This window comes from Lepidochelys kempii, chromosome 2 (genome assembly GCF_965140265.1).
Source record: "Lepidochelys kempii isolate rLepKem1 chromosome 2, rLepKem1.hap2, whole genome shotgun sequence".
NCBI classification, from domain to species: Eukaryota; Metazoa; Chordata; order Testudines; family Cheloniidae; genus Lepidochelys; species Lepidochelys kempii.
In genome coordinates, this window is record NC_133257.1 from 254,645,366 (window position 1) to 254,663,790 (window position 18,425).

The 18,425-nt window shown below is 42.9% G+C and overlaps 1 protein-coding gene across 8 annotated transcripts in view; it reads right to left on the reverse strand.

The window, feature by feature from the left end:
• GALNT11 (polypeptide N-acetylgalactosaminyltransferase 11) overlaps nt 1-18,425 on the reverse strand; it is a 105,663-nt gene that overhangs the window by 12,791 nt on the left and 74,447 nt on the right. For 4 of the 8 annotated variants that reach the window (XM_073334608.1, XM_073334609.1, XM_073334610.1 and 1 more), the window contains exons 11-12: nt 6,777-6,914; nt 2,367-5,193 (exon numbers count right to left, since the gene is read on the reverse strand). In XM_073334608.1, the coding sequence (XP_073190709.1) occupies nt 5,062-5,193; nt 6,777-6,914 (270 nt within the window). In that variant the 3' untranslated portion in view covers nt 2,367-5,061. Of the gene's footprint in view, nt 1-1,717; nt 1,869-2,365; nt 5,194-6,776; nt 6,915-18,425 lie in introns of those variants that run through there. The other 4 variants (XR_012157629.1, XR_012157630.1, XM_073334613.1 and 1 more) reach the window with 2 other exon arrangements.

The following is an 18,425-nucleotide window of genomic DNA, read 5'->3' on the forward strand; positions in this document are numbered from 1 at the left end:
TGAGAAACATGTGCAAAGTAGGTTTCTGTTCCTCCACAGAGACATCCATGGGTAGGAAGGTGCTACTGGGTTGGTTCCCAAACAATTCCTTAGATCACAAAGCTCTTGGTCTATACAGGTTAGGTGGTGGGGGATGGTGAGATGGGGTCTATTTTTTTCCTGTCTACTCTGATAATAATTAAATCTCTGCTTATCCTTTCCCTCCCTACTTCTGTGATTTGCTGCTTGCTACTTCCCATCAGTGATGAATGAGGAGAGACGTTGTGCAGCAGAATGAGATGGTTCTTACCTGACAATTTTCTTTTTGTGAGCAGCTTCTCTCCTTATTTAACCCAGCCTGGTAACTGGAACACAATTTGTAACCAATTGAAATGTTTCCTTAAAGGGAGAGTTGGACAAATAATTACTATAACGTTATGTACATATGATATCAAATTGTTGTCTTACTGATATTAATCGGTTGCTGGAGTATTTCCACAGCTTTGAAAGAACTCTTCTGGTTGCCTGAGCTGAAGGGTGGGACTTAGCCCTGGACTCTACAGCACCAACACTGGACTGCTTCCAAATTCCACAGATGGGGGCCAATAGTGATGAATGACGAGAAAAGTTGTTAACAGAAAATTATCAGGTAAGAAATTTCTCATTCCTTATGCAACAGCGGCCATGCTTTGAGGAAAGAGTTGGGTCTGTGAAGGCCACACAAGGAGGCTGGAACTTGGGAGGCAATGAAATAAAGGAAGTGCGGGATGGAGCTGGAGGAGAAAGGGGGAGAAGCATATTTCAAGGAAGGGAAGAAGCTGCCCTCATCGGGCCACCTTTCTTAACCCCTCAAGGCAGCATGAGGTCAAACAGAGAGAGTGAGCAGGCTGAAGAGAAGACTGAGGATCCCCTGTTCCTTTTTCTCCCTGTGTGAGCAACAGTACCCATGCCAAGCACAAGGACAGGAAGGAAGATGATGTCCCTCCACTGAGATGCTTGCCATCCAAATGGAAGAGGAAGACATGATGTAAAACTTGAAGGAAAAAGCAACAGGGAGAGAGAACTAGGCCTACACAAGAATGGCATGACATACTCCAAAGGAATAAGAGGGAACAGAGCAAAACATGCAAGAGGGACCCACAATCTTCTGATCCTGAGGCAAGGGAGTTACCAGCTGAGCAAGGCTGACATTAGTTGGAAAATGTTTTGTGGCACACCTGGAAGCTAGGCATAACTAGGGACAGCCAGCAAACCTGACAGCTGAATAACCCCTATCTTTAAGCACCTCTGAGGTATGGATAAACAGGTATTTTCAGTGCTTATGGGATCAAGACTTAGCATTGTTTAAAAGTCCCTCAATAATGGTGATATAACTCTAAAGCCTGGATTCTCTCCTAGAGTCTTCTGCTTTAGCAGAGCAGATGTGGAGAAGAGTCTCCATTTGGGAAAGCGATGAGAGCTGTGGTTCTCTGCCTGCTAACCATCCATTGTATGGCAGTTAGCACACAAGAAGCCAGTTGTGCCACAATCAGCTTAACTGGGGAGACTAGCGTTGTGTTGTGCAGCTCAAGTTAGAGGAAGGGGAAGCAGCTGAAGGATGATGCAATTGAGGGAAGTTAGCTGGGAAGAGAGACAGAAAAGATGGTCGTGTGGAATCACAAAATGGACTTGGAGTTAGGAGAGCTGGATTTAATTCCCAACTTTGCCACAGATTCCTTACATGTCCTTGCACACTAACCTCTCTGCCTCAGTTCCTCATCTGTAAAATGGGGTTAATGCTTCCTTTTCCCACCTCTTCATCTGTCTGGTCTGTTTAGATTGTAAGCTCTTTGGGATAGGGACTCTCTCATTGCGTGTTTGCACATCTGGGCCGATTTCAGTTGGAGACTCTAGACAAAGAAGAGGGGAAATGAGTGTCTTGGAAGGAGAAAAATGGAATCCTCTCTACATGGCTAAAACTGACATTGTAACAGGCACTAACCGCTGTAGCGCTGACTGAGCTCAGAACAGGCAACAACCACGTTTAAAGAGGATGAACCCCTGGGGAGGCAAAGAGGAAAAGACTAACTTTTCCTTTTAACCGTTGCAGTATGGGGCACTGATTTTCCAGCCAAGCTTCCTGCATGCAGCCATCAGGTATGTTTGAGACCCTCCAGGTTTAACTGGAGAATCCGATGAGCTCAGCCAGAAAAAGAACACCTAGGGTGTGGGGGTGTCAAACGATTAAAAAAATCAGTCACAATTAATCACCGTTTTCATTGCACTGTTAAACAATTATAAGAATAGCTATTTACATTTATTATAAATATTTTTAGATGTTTTTCTACATTTTCAAAATATATTTATTTCAATTACAACGCAGAATACAAAATTCACAGTGCTCACTTTTATATCATTATTTTTATTGCAAATATTTGCCCCTTAAAAAAAGATAAAAGTGCAATTTACACATCGAAGTATGAAGGGACACATGAACGTACAGCATATTTGGCATGTAAATACCTTGCAATGCCGGCTACAACAGTGCCATGCAAATGCCTGTTCTCACTTTTAGGTAACTAAGAAGTGGGCAGCATTATCTCCTGCAAATGTAAACAAACTTGTTTGTCTGAGCGATTGGCTGAACAAGAAGTAGGACTGAGTGGACTTTTAGGATCTAAAGTTTTTGAGTGCAGTTATGTTAAAAAAAAAATTCTGCATTTGTAAATTGCACTTTCACGATAAAGAGATTGCACTACAGTACTTGTATGAGGTGAATTGAAAAATACTATCTCTTTTGTTTCTTTTTTATAGTGCGAATATTTGTAATAAAAAATAAGATAAAGTGAGCACTGTAGACTTTGTATTCTGTGTTGTAATTGAAATCAATATATTTGAAAATGTAGAAAAACATCCAAAAATATGTACAATAAATTTTAATTGGTATTTCATTATTTAAAAGTGCAATTAAAACTGCAATTAATCACAATTAATTTTTTTTTGAGTTAATCACTTGAGTTCACTGCAATTAATTGAAAGCCCTAGTAGTCACATGCTGCTCCTCACCTCTCTGGGATTTTGTGAATTACAAAATTAGGGCCAGTTCCTGAGAGATGCTGAGCACTTGCAATGCCTGTAACTTCAGTGGGAGCTGCTGGTGCTGTGCATCTCCCAAGCATTGACTTTCACCCCATTGGCTTTGTGTGGCATTTCTTCCTCCTCAGCGCTGCAAGTGCCAATTAACTCCACTTCATATATGTCCTAGTATCAATAGGTTCTTGTAGTGCTAACATTAGTTTAATTTAACCCCTTCGTTTCTGCATTTTCTTCCAGACACGAAAGGGTGGGAAGAGACTGTTGTGGTGGGGGGAAAGAGGCACTTGGACGGCATGATATGAAACCTGTACAGAAGTGCTTGAACAAAGGGTCGAGAGCTTGTGGAAGGATGGAGAAGGCTACTGGCCAGCTGGCATAGTTTCAGCAACAGTGCCAACTCCCAACTGGTGCGAGAAGAGGTGGTGGGAACATGGAGAGGAGAAGAGGGCAGAAGGAGGAACTGCAGAGGAGGAAGAAAATCCCTACCCTTCTCAATGAGTCCCTGTAGGTCATCCAAACTAAGAGGTTAATGTCAACAGCTTTAAAAGGCCCAAGAATTATGGCAGTGAGTGAATGAGACTAGCAGGAGGAGAGGAGACTAGAAAGAACCTGATTTTTTCCATATGTATTTTGACAGGTTTCAGAGTAACAGCTGTGTTAGTCTGTATTGGCAAAAGGAAAAGGAGCACTTGTGGCACTTTAGAGACTAACCAATTTATTTGAGCATAAGCTGTCGTGAGCTACAGCTCACTTCATTGGATGCATATGTATTTTGGTTACTTCTGATGGACAAGAGTTGGGAAAATGGATCAGGAGGGAGAAACTTTCCCAAATGATTTCAGGGAATACCAAGCTACTGCCAAGCGTTTACGCAGGCACCTTTCTCTCATGTGCAGGTGAAGTGCTAGTCTACTACCAAACATCACCCCTGCCTAGGCTTCACAGGGCATGTCTGAGGACCCACAGGCACTACTGACCAAAATCTCAAGAGCGCATGGGGCACCCATCTCCTGATGTGCCATAGGGATGCTATTCTTAGAAGAATGCAACTTTTTTTCCCATCTTCTTCTTCTAAAATGTGAGGTGCATTACTCCCAGAATTCCACACCAATAACTGCAGCTAAAGACCAAACTGTAGGACACTAAAATGTCTTCATAAGCATCTTTACAAAAAAAAAGTCTGTTTAAACACACTTCAAACAAATGTATCCAAATTATCAGACCCACATTGGCTTGCACTGGTCTCTTGCATGCTGTACTTCTGAATCTAAAGGCAACAGACCAAACAACCATAATGATTAAAAAAAAAACATTAATACTTTATTTTAAATGCAGATACCATCATGAGTCATCAAAATAAAATTTGTAATAGTAACTTTGTTTTAAATACTGTATGACAAATGGCTGCTGAAAATTTGACTATGTGAAATGGGTTAAAATTGTAAATTAACCAAACTAAAATTAAATATTACAAATGACAATTTTCAGAAAGAGAAGAGGAAATTAAAATATTTTCCAAATGAGCTAAAATAATTCAGCCATTAAAATAGACTAAAAATGTAAATTAGCATGATGCTGCCCATGAAACAGTCAGGAAAGAGAACTTCCTTCCTTTCTGTCTTTTGTCATTTAAAAAGGTCCACTGAGTTAAAATATTACCACAAAATTCAAATTATACTGTTCTGATTATTTCCTCTTATTTAAACAATAACGATTCATTAATCCAGGATAATCCAAGGAAATGCTGATAAATTGCACTTCTCCAGGTGTCAATATTGTGCAGTTAGGCTGCTGTCACTACTCCTGCATTTGAATGATCCCATCCTCTCCTTCCAAACACACAGGTGGTCATGGCAGAATATTTAAATAACAGAATCCTTAAAACAGTCCATGTCAGGGACAGCAGCTAAGGGCTCCTTCCATGCCCTCCAGAAGGACTTAGAAACCAATGGCCAAGGAGGAGTCAGATCTCTGCTAATTGCCTCTCTGTGCTGCCTTCTCTCAGATTCAGCTTTCCAGATGCCATTGCTGAGGAAGGGAGCCATCACAAATAGCCATGGTTACATATCCTTTGTGGCTAAGTGGATCAACAACCTTCATGCACTGCCCCACTGAGACCTGGTAGAGTCGATTGTTCTTCTGGAGATAAAATAAAAGAGGAAATACAAAAAAAATTGGCTTTGCTTCATCCTTAAACTGAAAATGAGTGCCAAAGTCAGTGGCCCATTCACTAAATGCACTAAAGCAATGCACATTTCAGATGGTCTTCACTTCGACCCAGTCTACTCTACACCTATAACCAAGGCAATACACCTGTCCCCGACCCAATGAGTTAAAAGTTGTAGAGTATATCCCAATAACTAGGTGTAAACCCTGGAGAGAAGATTTTAGCCCAGTTACAGGGACCTAGTCAGGTTATATCTATACTATGGTTTGTAAAAATGTTGGACAACGCATGGAATGGGGTCTCATCATTCAGTGGACACACAACCTTACACAGTGACACAGCATTAAAGAATACCCAAATCTGGCACTCACATACCCAGGCACAACTCTCAGTGGGGTTCTGTGTGCATGCACCAGACACACTAGCATTGGCACTAATGTTCAGGAGTGAGAGGGGATGAGCTACTCACAGCTAGTAGATCCCATCACAAGGGAGAGAGTCTCCAAGCTAGTTCGCTGCCCACTGTTGTGTGAAATAGACTGTGCCAACCCCCTTTTACTTCACCTTCCAAGGCCCACGCTGACCCTTGTCTGGGGAGACCGGCTGGAGTTGGTCACCTGGAGGCCCTCTTTCCTTCTCAGAAAAGGCCCAAGCACCCCGCTATCAATCCATCAGCACGGGAGTTTACCTGCTCCCATGGGCGATGGGGAGTTCTGCTGGTGCTCTACTCCCATTGTTTTAATGCTTACATTAAAGTGACAATTTACTGCTGCCACTGGATCCAGGCTAGTCAGTGGGGAAGGCTTTGGGTTAACACTGAGGAGCAGCAGCCTTGACACAGATGTGAAAATCGACTCAGCAGCTGCTTTGTGAAGTCGACCATTTAAAAGCAACATGAGAAACAAGTGCGGGTGACAATTTTAGTTTGCCTGGTTGAACGTGTGCTTCTACTCCGTGAAGTGACTGTAAAAATAGCACCTTCTTACTCCTCGGATCTTCTCCCTGTGCATGTCCAGGGTCAGACCTGCCTATGCCATTGACAAATGTTTTTACTGTTTCTTACTCCTGTTAGTCCTGCAGAGCCAACACAGCTGAGACAGTGTGACCTGGGTTCTAGTCCTCCCTGGGCACCACAGAATTGATGACTAAATTACAGTTACACCTGTGCAGCCTCATTGATGGGAATGAATGTAATCTGGCCTGACAAACATTTATTACAGCTGATGATGTATGGAAAGGAAAAGAACTCAGCTTGATTCAGAGTCCAGATTGTGAAGCCTTATCTACATTTGAGCGACAGCCTCTAGGATATGCTGCACACAAGTTAAATTGTGACTTGCAGCCATGCAATTTACCCTATTATAGATTCATAGATATTTAGGTCAGAAGGGACCATTATGATCATCTAGTCTGACCTCCTGCACAACGGAGCACGTTTGATACAGAAACCACATTCCTGGCCTCCCATAATGCCATTTTCACAGTCACTTTCTAGGGTAGCCCTGCACCTTAAACACAGGGATGGGTATGAGAACTCCCCACGCAAACCACTCACCCCAAACATCCACTGCTGTGACCCTCCAGATCCATGGCATTTCATGAGACGAGGTGGATCTGATGAGCGAGTTTCTGACACGTCCAAGCAGAGAAGATTATTCAAAATTAGCTCATGGTCTTCATTATAAATCCATATCTGGAAAAGGAAATAGAAAAAGTGTTTGCATAGGATCGGTGAGGAATTCAGTGTCCTTGAATTGTTTAAATCCTCTGATTATCCATAAACCAGGGGAGATTGGAATTTTCAGAGACACTTCCTGACCCTACCTTGTATTTTCATCTTTCCTCCCGTCCTGTCTTTGTGTCCCCCTGCTGCTTGATCTCCTCTCCTAACTCCAGCTCCCTGTCTTTTCCTCAGGTCACACCTTTCTCTGTTTAACCCCTTCCTAGAAGCGTCCCCTGGGGAAGTCACATGAACTAGGGCTCTGTGTAGATTTGTCCACTGAGGACAAATCAGAGAGGCAGCTGGGCTCTGAGAATCTGCCCTTTGCCCTCTGACGCCATCTCCATGCATTTAACTTCAAGACAATGTGGTAAGATTATAGCCACTCCAGGCTCTCTGACCCATCAGGTCATGGATCCAGGAAGCAAAAATCTAAATTTTCTTAGCGGAGGAAGATACATCAGGCATAAAGGGATAGCTGGGGGATTCTGAAGCTACATGAGTCTAGAATACAGTGTGGAAGGCTGGGAAAGCAGCAGCAGGTGCCCCATTAATACTGCCTCAGTACTTAAGGACCATTTAATTTGCTGAGACTGACTAGAGCCCTGGTCCAGCCAAGGTCTTAAAGCGTATACTTAACTCTGACCAGGAGCAGCGCCATGGAAGTCCTGGGGTGGGGAATCAAATAAAGCAGCATAAAATCTGAGTGGGGTCACTAGTCCCCAGAGTGACCCTGGAGAGCCACATTAGGCCACTCATCTTTGGGTTCTGGTACATCTCCTGAGGTGCTTTCAGCACAGGCAGGAAATTGTCTCTGCTGGCAAAGAGATGTCATTCTTTCTGGGTTTCTGTGGCCCAGAGGGGCTGAGATTTAGGGATGACATCTTCGGGTGCAATTTGGGGCCCTGCTAAGCTTTCCCTTCCAGCGAGAGCAAATGCTTTTGCTTGTCCTGCTTGAGATTAGGTGTTTCCTGAGACATAGGGGATAACCACTGTAACATGCCGTAGCCCATGTAACCTCCCTATACCCACATATTCACCACTGTTATATGATTGATATGTTTTATACAAAGTATACCTTGTGAGTGATCGTTTGGAAAGTCATAATCTGCTAAGTATTACTGTCCTGCTAAAATGTGTGTATCAACTTTGTATACGGAGTTCTGAGATTTTTGCTACATGTTGTGAGTCTGGGAAATGCCCACAGCCTGGCTCCTCAGAAATAACAAAGGCCTTGCATGGCATCCCAAATGGCACGTACACAGCACGTGGGAGTAAGAAATGTACAATTCACCTGAGAGAGGCTTTGAATCTCACATAAATAGGAGACTGCTTTGTCTATGCCTTTGCAGATGGGGGGAGGGGTGTTCCTCAAGGAGAAGAGGAGGGTATAAAATACGAGACAATGGCTTCTTCATCATCGCATCACTACTGAAACAAGTTTGCTTGAAAGACTTTGAATGGGGGGGATCGGTCCCAGGCTGGGAAGGGAACTGAGTCTGTGTACTAAGAATTGTGACCTGCCTGCAACATCCAGAGGGGTGAGAAAGTTGCTTGCTTCAAATTTTACTTAGCTTGGTAAAGTTTAGGAATTAGATTGCGATTTTTATCATCTTATTTCTTTTTGTAACCAATTCTGACCTTTTATCACTTAAAATCTATCTTTCTACAGTTTAATAAATATGTTTTTATCTAAACCAGTGAGCGTTGACTGATGTGTTTGGGGAAATCTCTGCTCAGGATAACAAGGGCAGCTTCATATTCATTTTCTTTCATAAAATGACAGACTTATGAGCTTGCACTGTCCAAAAGACACATTTTGGGGGGGTGCAAGGCAGCAGCTGGTGGGGGATTTGCAGGTGTCTCCCTGTATACAGTTCATGCTGGGCGAGCACTCAGGTAACTTTGCTGGGTGTGCTAACAGCCTGGAGGGGCTGTTTTTCACTAGCAGAGCACCGGGAGAGGTATTCTGAGTGAGAGAGTTAAAGGGGCACAGCAATTCCACAGGCTCGATTGTATCCTGGGGGAGGTCACAACCATTCGACTCAGTTTGTTTCAACTCCTACAGGCTATTGCAGTTTGTAATTATTACTGGAGCCTGTACCCTAGAGCTGGGGCACTGTGGTGCTAGGTGCTGTATAAGGGTCAGGCCCGGCCCTCAATGTTAACCGAGAGGGTGGGAGAAAGGGTGTATTATCACATCCATTTTACAGCTGGGGACATGTGGCAGAGAGACATTAAATGATGTACATGAGGCCACACACACTCTGCAGCAGCACACGGAATTGAACCCCTCGCTCCTTAATCCCAGGCCATGGCATTAACCACAGGACCACTCTTTGTCCCATGAGTTTTAGCGTCACTAACCGCTACATACAATCAGTTGTTACAGAGCTTCAGCTACTTTTCCGGTTTCCCAAGGTATAGCGTGTAGAGATTTTCCCCCCCTCTCCCCCCGCTCACTCTTTTGCAGCCACAGTATGAGGAGTAGCTCTTCACCCCTGGCCCACGCAGCATGGTGATACTTCAATAGGATTCTCATGCTCCTCTGGCTTGCATGTCTTTTAATAAAGCATGCAGCTTCATGCCCCTGTGTTTCAGAATGGTTGTGCATTTCATTCCACTGCACAAGCCGGCCAGTACTGGCCACAGCTACTTCATCTTTTATATTACAGCTCTAAACTCAGTGGTAGCAGAGCCCATTCACGTGAGATGGGACTTTCCTGCTTCCTCGCTGGGAATTGTTGGCTAGTGATTATGAAGCATGACTACTGAACTTTTCATTTGTTTGGCTGTTAATTCTGCCCAGAGATTGAACCATTATTCAGAATACCCCATTCCTGGGAAGGCTGACTTGGTATGTGTGACAGCCCTATAGGCTTCAAAGCCAGAAGGATCCACTATGCCCATCTAGTCTGAGCTGCTGTATAACATAGCGTACAGGACTTTGCTGAATTAATTCCTGTTTGATCTGGTGCAAAGCTTTAGAAAATAGCCAAGCGGGATTCAAAATTTCTAAGTGATGGGTGTGATACTGGCAGGCCAGATGCTAGCACTTGCCCCAGCTGCAAGTGTAAGCTAAGCCCTAACAAACTCAGAGCTGGAGACCAGACCCATCTGTTAGTTGTGCGCAAAATAGCATCAAAGTATTTAGACTCTATGACATGCATGTGAGTTGCTGCATGCATTACTCTCACTTGCACTGGCTTTATGTCATGCTACAAGAAAATATGAAAGGGTTGCTTTATAACTTTGAAAATGTTTGCTGTGAATTCAGGCATGGGAATCATTCCCCCCCACCCCAATCCAGAAGGCCTAAAAAAATCATCTGGGCCATCAAGCAATATAAAGTATTGGTTAATGGCCCTATTGCATCTGCGACATGCTTTGTACAAGAAAACTCATCCTGTAGACTTGGAAGCTGAATGAAGGAAAGAAAACAAAGCCACAGTAAAATTTTCCATCCTTTTTGGCCATTTGAACTCTGATAAGACCAGAGACTCCAAACTAAAGCCAGAGATCCCAAGGGGCTGCCCTGAAAAACGCTTTGACAGATAACTACAGCTCTGTCATTGTTAGGATTTAGATGGTACCTAACTCATTTGTGTGTATATGTTTGCTTGCTTTAACCTGCAAGTAACTCTTATTACTTTTTCCTGATTAATAAACCTTTAACGAGTTTGATACAGGATTGGCTACAGACATTGTCTTTGGTGTAAGAGCTAGGGTACCAATTGATCTGGGGCAAGTAACTGGTGTCTTGGGGACTGGAAGCAACCTGAATGTGGTGTGATTTTGGTGTAAATGACTATTTGTCACTACGTTGAGTTTGTCTGGGTGCCAAGAGGGACTGGTATAGTGATCCAGGAGTTCACATTTGTTACTAGCTTGGTGAAATCTAATTATAGAACACACCACCAGTTTGCAGTGTCTGTGCTGTTTCTGACAGTCTGCCCTGCGGTAGGTAGATGCTTACAGTCATGAGCCTCTCTATAGACTGTGACATATGTCATCATGTTCCCTCCACCAGCCTGGGACCAAGATTTCCCATCAATACTCCATTATAGAATTTTTTTTGAATTAGTGGTTTTACAGCAGCACCTGGAGGTAACTACGTTCCTTTACCCATGTGCTGGGCACCGTGCACCTGTGCACACACAAGGAAAGGGAAGGCCCTTTAAGCGACCTGTCAGTAATGGAGAGCTGGAGCACAGAAAGGTTACAGTATTTACGCAGCTACATCCTGTTTCTTTAGGTGCCTACATTTACTCTGCACCTACATTTTTGCAGGTTCCCGTGGTGACTCTTAGTATACACGCTACTGCCTCCCTCTCTGCAACCTGTGCACCAGGACAGAAATCCCCAAACTGCCCCCTCAGAGGAACATTTAATGGGGGGGTGGGGAGGTGCTGGGAGCATCACCCAGCCCCTGCAACTGTCCCCAGCCTCAGCTCTGGGCCTGGCTACCAGCCACCACCATGACCCAGCTGGGGCTTGGCCCCAGACCTCGCTCCCCTCCCCCTTCAGCCCCTCTCCCCCTGTCTGCATCCCACCTGAGTTTAGGCAGCTCCTCTCCTAGCAACTGGGCTTTGGGGGTTACAATCTCAGGCACCTCTCTTTCCCTCTCCCCCCTTCTAGGTGCCTAACTCAGGGTTTGTGGAGCAGCATTGTTCCTCTGATTTTACTAGGCACCTAAACATTAGGCATGAGGATACTCAGCATTGCAACACAGAAGTCTCTTCCTGGATTACCTCCTCAAGGCTTGCCCAATGCCTTACAGGGAGTCTGTGGAAAGACAGGAAATGAACCCAGATCTGCTGGATCTCAGTCCAGCACTTAGGCACAAGATTCTCATTAGGTTTTGATCTCTGCCCCTGATATGCTTCATGCTGAGAGATGTTTTAGATTGGATATGATGTATTGGACAAGCAAACAGGGAACCCAAGCTTGAAGGAGACCAGCTGTTCTGCAGAAAGCTCTGAGGAAGATGCTAGCTTTAACGGTGCTATTCCCACAAAAACAATCCAGCCACCCATCTAACTGATAGAAGGTCACCCATGATAAAAACTTAGAGCTACCCCTCAGATACAATTTTTAAAGAAGGGAAGAAAAATAAATCAAGATCAGGGAAGAGAAAATAATAGAAATGCAAATGTTTCTACTAGGGCTGTTGATTAATTGCAATTCATCGGGTTTAACTGCACTGTTAAACAATAGAATACCAATTGAAATTTATTAAATATTTTTGGATGTTTTTCTACACTTTAAACATATTGATTTCAATTATAACACAGAATACATTTGTATTATTCTTGATCATTTTTACAGCGCAAATTTTGTAAACAAGAAAGTGTTTTTCAATTCACCTCATACACGTGCTACTTACAAATGTAGATTTTTTTTTTTTACATAACTGAACTCAAACACAAAACAATGTAAAACTTTAGAGCCTAAAAGTCCACTCAGTCCTACCTCTGGTTTCTCTTAGGGCTTGGCTGAAGAAGTTTGTTTACGTTTACAGGAGATAATGCTGCCCTTTTCTTGTTTACCATGTCACCTGAAAGTGAGAACAGGTGTTCGCATGGCACTGTTGCAGCCAGCATTGCAAGATATTTACATGCCAGATATACTAAACATTCGTACGCCCCTTCATGCTTCAGCCACCAATCCAGCGGACATGCTTCCATGCTGATGATGCTTGTTAAAAATATAATGCGTTAATTAAATTAGTGACTGAACACCTTGTGAGAGAACTGTATGTCTCCTGCTCTGTTTTACCCGCATTCTGCCATAGATTTCATGTTATAGCAGTCTCGGATGACGACCCAGCACATGTTGTTTGATTTACAAACACTATCACTGCAGATTTGACAAAACACAAAGAATGTACTAATGTGAGATTTCTAAAGATAGCTATAGTACTCAAACCAAGGTTTAAGAATGTGAAGTGCCTTCCAAAATCTGAGAGGGATGAGGTGTGGAGCATGCTTTCAGAAGTCTTAAAAGAGCAACACTCTGATGCAAAACTACAGAACCCAAACCATCAAAAAAGAAAATCAACCTTCTGCTGGTGGCATCTGACTCAGATGATGAAAATGAACGTGTGTCAATCCGCACTGCTTTGGATAGTTATCAAGTAGAACCTGTCATCAGCATGTATGTATGTCCTCTCGATTGGTGGTTGAAGCATGAAGGGACATATGAATCTTTACCACATCTGGCACGTAAATATCTTGCGATGCTGGCTACAACAGTGCCATGCGAATTGCCTGTCCTAACTTTCAGGTGACATTGAAAACAAGAAGGGGACAGCATTACCTCCTGCACATGTAAACAAACTTGTTTGTCTGAGTGACTGGCTGAACAAGAAGTAGAACTGAGTGGACTTTTAGGCTCTAAAGTTTTACATTGCTTTGTTTTTTAATGCAGTTTTTTTTTGTACATAATTCTACATTAGTAAGTTCAACTTTCATAATAACGAGATTGCACTACAGTACTTGTATTAGGTGAATTGAAAAACACTTTCTTTTGTTTTTTACAGTGCAAATATTTGTAGTAAAAAATATAAAGTGAGCATTGTACACTTTATATTGTTTTGAAATCAATATATTTGAAAAAATGTAGAAAACATCCAAAAATATTTAAATGGTATTTTATTATTTTACAGTGGGATTAATCGTGAGATTAATCAAGATTAATTTTTTTAATTGTGCAATAAATCACTTGACAGCCTTAGCTTCTACTAGTGGTTGAACCTTTCAGAGTTTGACTAGCAAAACATACAGGTGGCAAAGTTCATGGTCCTGCTTCTGGTCTCAATTAACACTGGTATATATAAGGAGTCACTTCATTAATTCTCCTCTGTCACTTACATTAACTCCATTATGCCTAACTGACACCAGTGTGAATGAGTAATCATATCAAACAAACAGGCCCATGTGTGTTCTAAACTCTTAGGTGGGTTATTTCTTCTCAAATTGGTTTGATTTCACACAGCTCATAGCACCACAATCACACACTGCCTTCTGTGCAAGTCTCCTGTGAATCTGCATGAGTTTCACACTCTCCCAGTATAAAACATCAAATTCAGCGCACTAAAGCCAGCCAAATTAAATGAATTCTGCCTTTATTTTTCTGGCAAAACTCTAAAACAGCCTCCCTGAATGTCATGTGACTCAGGATATTGTCTCACGTGGATAGCATAATTAAGAGATATGCAATTCACTGATTATCATGGACTATTGTAATATGGCAGAGGCTCCCAGTGGGAGCTGCAGATATCACATTAAAAAAAAATGTCCTAACCTTATAGGACCTGCTCTCGCTAACATTTCTAGCATAGACCCTGTCATAAGAATGAAAGGTTAAAGATGAGAAGAGAAAGGAAATATAGTAACAGGGAATGTATTATTAAACAGGCCGACAAAGATGAAAAGTAGTCAAACAACAGAGAAAAGGGATAAAAGTTGGGAGTAGAAGCAGCAGTGATTTAAGCAAAAAAAAAAAAAAAAAAAAAAAAAGAAGACAGGGTACTGGGAGATAAAAAGTAAGCTAAAAATGATTCATCCACCTTCATTAGCTAATGTACAAGGCATTACTTTTCTAGAACGATCCTATGCAAATCAGCTGAAATTCATTTCAATTAATAGTCTGGAAAAAAATTAGAACCACAGTGTATTCTTCATTTTCAGACGAGAAGAGCAATAACGATCTGCAGCTTGGCAACCAACTGGGGTTCAAATGATGCAACTGAAAAGCTCCTAACATTGCTCTTATTTTATTAAGGTTTTGCACATAACTAACAACTCTGAACATTAGTGCCTACCCATTTAATATCATTAGACTGGCTGTGATTGTAGCTCATTGTTACAGCCTCGCAGGGCTACTAATTAAAAGGTCACACTGAGGACCACTGCACAGTAACCAAATCTTCTAAGGCAGCTAGTTTCTGGTAGGAGATTGACAAGGCAGAGAGTTGAGAATTTTTCTGTTCACATTCTTTAACAACTGTTGTTTGGATTCATGCTCAAGCAGGGTGTCCATGCTAGGTCTACCCCTCCGTTCTAACTTTCAGGGCACCTTTACCTGTTCTTCTCTTCACTTCTATGATTGCATTGTCCCTTTGCTTTAGAGGGATAGCACTGGAACATTTCAGTTTCTAAGAGTGGAGCTCCATCCCAGTGATTGTTGGAGAAGGGCATGCTGTTTACAATATCTATAATTGCTGCTCTCTAGAGATATTATTTACATTTCCCCACCACCTAGGAAACCCCCTCATGGATCATGAACCCATTCTGCTAGGTACTGTATAAACACAAAAAGGCAGTCCTTGCCCCAGACGACTCTCAATCTTAGCATAGGATAAAAGGCAACAGCTAAACACAGGCAGACAGGCGAGTACAAGAAGTTGACTCAGCACACCAGTAGCCCAAGCTATATGTTGTGATAAATAATGACTCACATGCTCCATTCTGCACCATGCTGAGGGTATTTTATGTACCCATAATAAACTCAGGCAAATCAGCTGTTTAGGATGAAATCAAAGAAAATAGTTGAACTGCAATTAAAGTTTAATTAATTGCTCATATTGTCAAAGGTAATCTAGTCCTTGGCTGTGGTTAGGCAGAATTCCTCCCACCCCCTTGAATTTGTTTTTAATGGCTCGTCTGATTTGCTGAATGCTGTAGGACTTGCTTTCTTTCTTCAGGGAAGTTCTTAGCGTCTCCCTTGATGATGACTGTTTGCATCTGGTAAATCAGGGCCTGCTCAGGAAGAGATTGTAGAAAAGGGCTGAGGTTCCATGTGGTTGCTAGCACCTTTAGTTAAGGTGACCATATTTCCCTATGCTGAATACGGGACATCTGGTAAAATTACTCTTATTCAAGAGAGTTCAACGGCAATCAATCAGAACTATGGCATACAAACATTCAAATTCACACCAAGTTGACTGAGCCCCTGTTAAAAAGAAATACTGCATAGTTGGATTTTATTTACTGTCTTATCTTTCAGACTTTAAGTTTCACACAGGGACGGGTGACACACACACTCCCGTACATCTCTCTCACAGAGCAGGGCCTGCCTGGCTTTACTAATTCTGAAAAGTTTCCTCATCAAGGGAACAGTCACTTGAGATGGTGCTGCCCAAATACTTGAACTGATCCATATTTTTCAGCTGTGTGCCTTGGATGAAGATGGCTGGCACTGAGGCACTGGAATAAGGTGCTGGTTGGAACAAGCTAGTATTTTCCCTCCTGTACAGAGGAGAGCAATGCCTCTCTAGTTTCTGCAGTCAGCTTTGCTGCCTTTGTTTTTTTTTTTTAAACAGTAATACAATAATAGCATCTTTGAAGTCTTGTGGCATTTCTTCTTCCTCCCAAATGCTATTCAAGATGTCATGGTGCACCTCGATGGCCTTGGGGCCTGCTACTTTATACAGTTCTGCTGGAATACCATCCTTTCCGGAGGCTTTGCCAGAGTTCAGTTGTTTTATGGCTTTCATAACTTCCTCAACTGATGGAGGGACATCAAGATCCTTTTTGATGGGTTTCTCGGGTAAATGATCAAGGACATGCCAATTGACTGTGAATGGTCTACTGAGTATTTGTTTGGTCCAGGATTGGTCCTGCTTTGAGCAGGGGGTTGGACTAGATGACCTCCTGAGGTCCCTGCCAACCCTGATATTCTATGATTCTAAGTGTTCAGCCCATCTCTGTACGATTCCCTCCTTGTCTTTGATGAGGGTTGTGCCATTTGCCAACTTCAAGGGGGTTGTGCCAGATTTAGACAGTCCGCAAACTGCTTTGAGAGAGTCAAAAAATATCTTTGCGGTGTTTATATCTGCATAATGCTGAACTTCTGCAGCTTTCCTCTCCTACCACTCATCCTACATTCTCCTCAGTTCAGATTGGGCCTTCCTCTGCAGGTACTTAAACCTACCATTCTTTGAGGTGGAAGTGAGCTCATTCTGCCATTCAACAAAGACTTTATGCTTGTTACTTAGGAGTTTGAAAATGTCCTCGTTGTTCTCATCGAACCAATCCTGGTGTACCCTTTTCTTTGGCCCCAGCACTGATTTAGCTTTGTCAATAATCACGCTTGAACTGGTTCCATTTTTCCTTTGGGTTGCCATTGATTGGGGGAGGATGAAAAAAGCATGTTATCAAGTGACTCCTGAAATTGCACCTGATAGTTGGCGTGTTTGAGCTTTACTACGTTGAAGGCTGTTCTATGAGTTTGGGGTGCTTGCGCTGTGAAGGGACTATATGCAGGTTCAGCATTGCTCTTACCAATCTGTGGTCTGTCCAGCATTCTGCACCATGCCTGGCTCTGGTAATTCTGACATCGGACGTCTCATTGGTGGATGATAACATAGTCAATCAGGTGCCATTGTTTGGACCATGAGTGCAACCATGTCATTTTACATTTATCGTTTTGCCTAGAGATGGTGTTAGTAATGAGCAGACTGTGTTCTGCACATTTCCCAAGAGGAGGAGTCCGTTGCTATTCATCTTTCCCACTCAATGTTGCCCTATCATACCTCTCCAGTCATCGTGGTCTCTACCAACTCTAGTATTAAAGTCTCCCAGCAGGATGAGTTTGTCATATGCAGGGGTTGATCTGATGATGGAGTCCAGGTCAGAGTAGAACTGCTCCTTGCTTTCCTCTGGGCTGGTCAGTGTAGGTGAATAGGCACTGATGAGAATGACGTGCCATAAAGGATTCAGGGGAAATCGAAGTTTCATGAGCCGTTCATTCAGGCCAACAGGGAGATCAGGGAGTTGTTTCAGGAGAGACGTTCTTATTGCAAATCTGACTCCATGGATCCTGTCTTCAACCTCTGCTTTTCCTTTCCAAAAGAAAGCGTAATCACTTCCTAGCTCACTGATGGAACCTTCTCCAGCCAGTCTAATCTCACTCAGGGCTGCAATATCAATATCATAGCGGGTAAGTTCGCTGGAGACAAGAGCGGTTCTTCTTTCAGGCCTTTATGCATCACCTCCATCCATCAAGGTGCGGACATTTCATGCTCCTAGAATGAGTCTTTTCTTCTTATTTTTTTCAACTGCTGTAGGATGATCTGCCAGCCACAATAGTCTGGCCAGATGTTATGGGGCAGGCAATATTTAGGGCCGCCTACACGCAGGATTGTCTGCCAGTGGTCATCTCCAACTATCGCTTCACCACGCCCCCATCACCGCAGGACTTGGATTAATGATAGAATGTTAAGGATGATGAGATTTGATAAAATGACATTAATGGGATCAGAGTTGCAAGAAAACCTTTGCAGGAAATTTTTGAGCGAGAAAACCGTTGTGCTGGGGGAGCCCCACCCTCTCGGCAGCTGCACGAAGAAATGTTACGGCTGGGGACTTCCTTAGCTACGGTGGGTGACCAGGACATCTCAGTGCCTTGTCATGCTCTCTGCACCCCACAGCACATTGCTGAACCGCCTTCATGGCCGCTGAATCATAAATTGATTTCCTC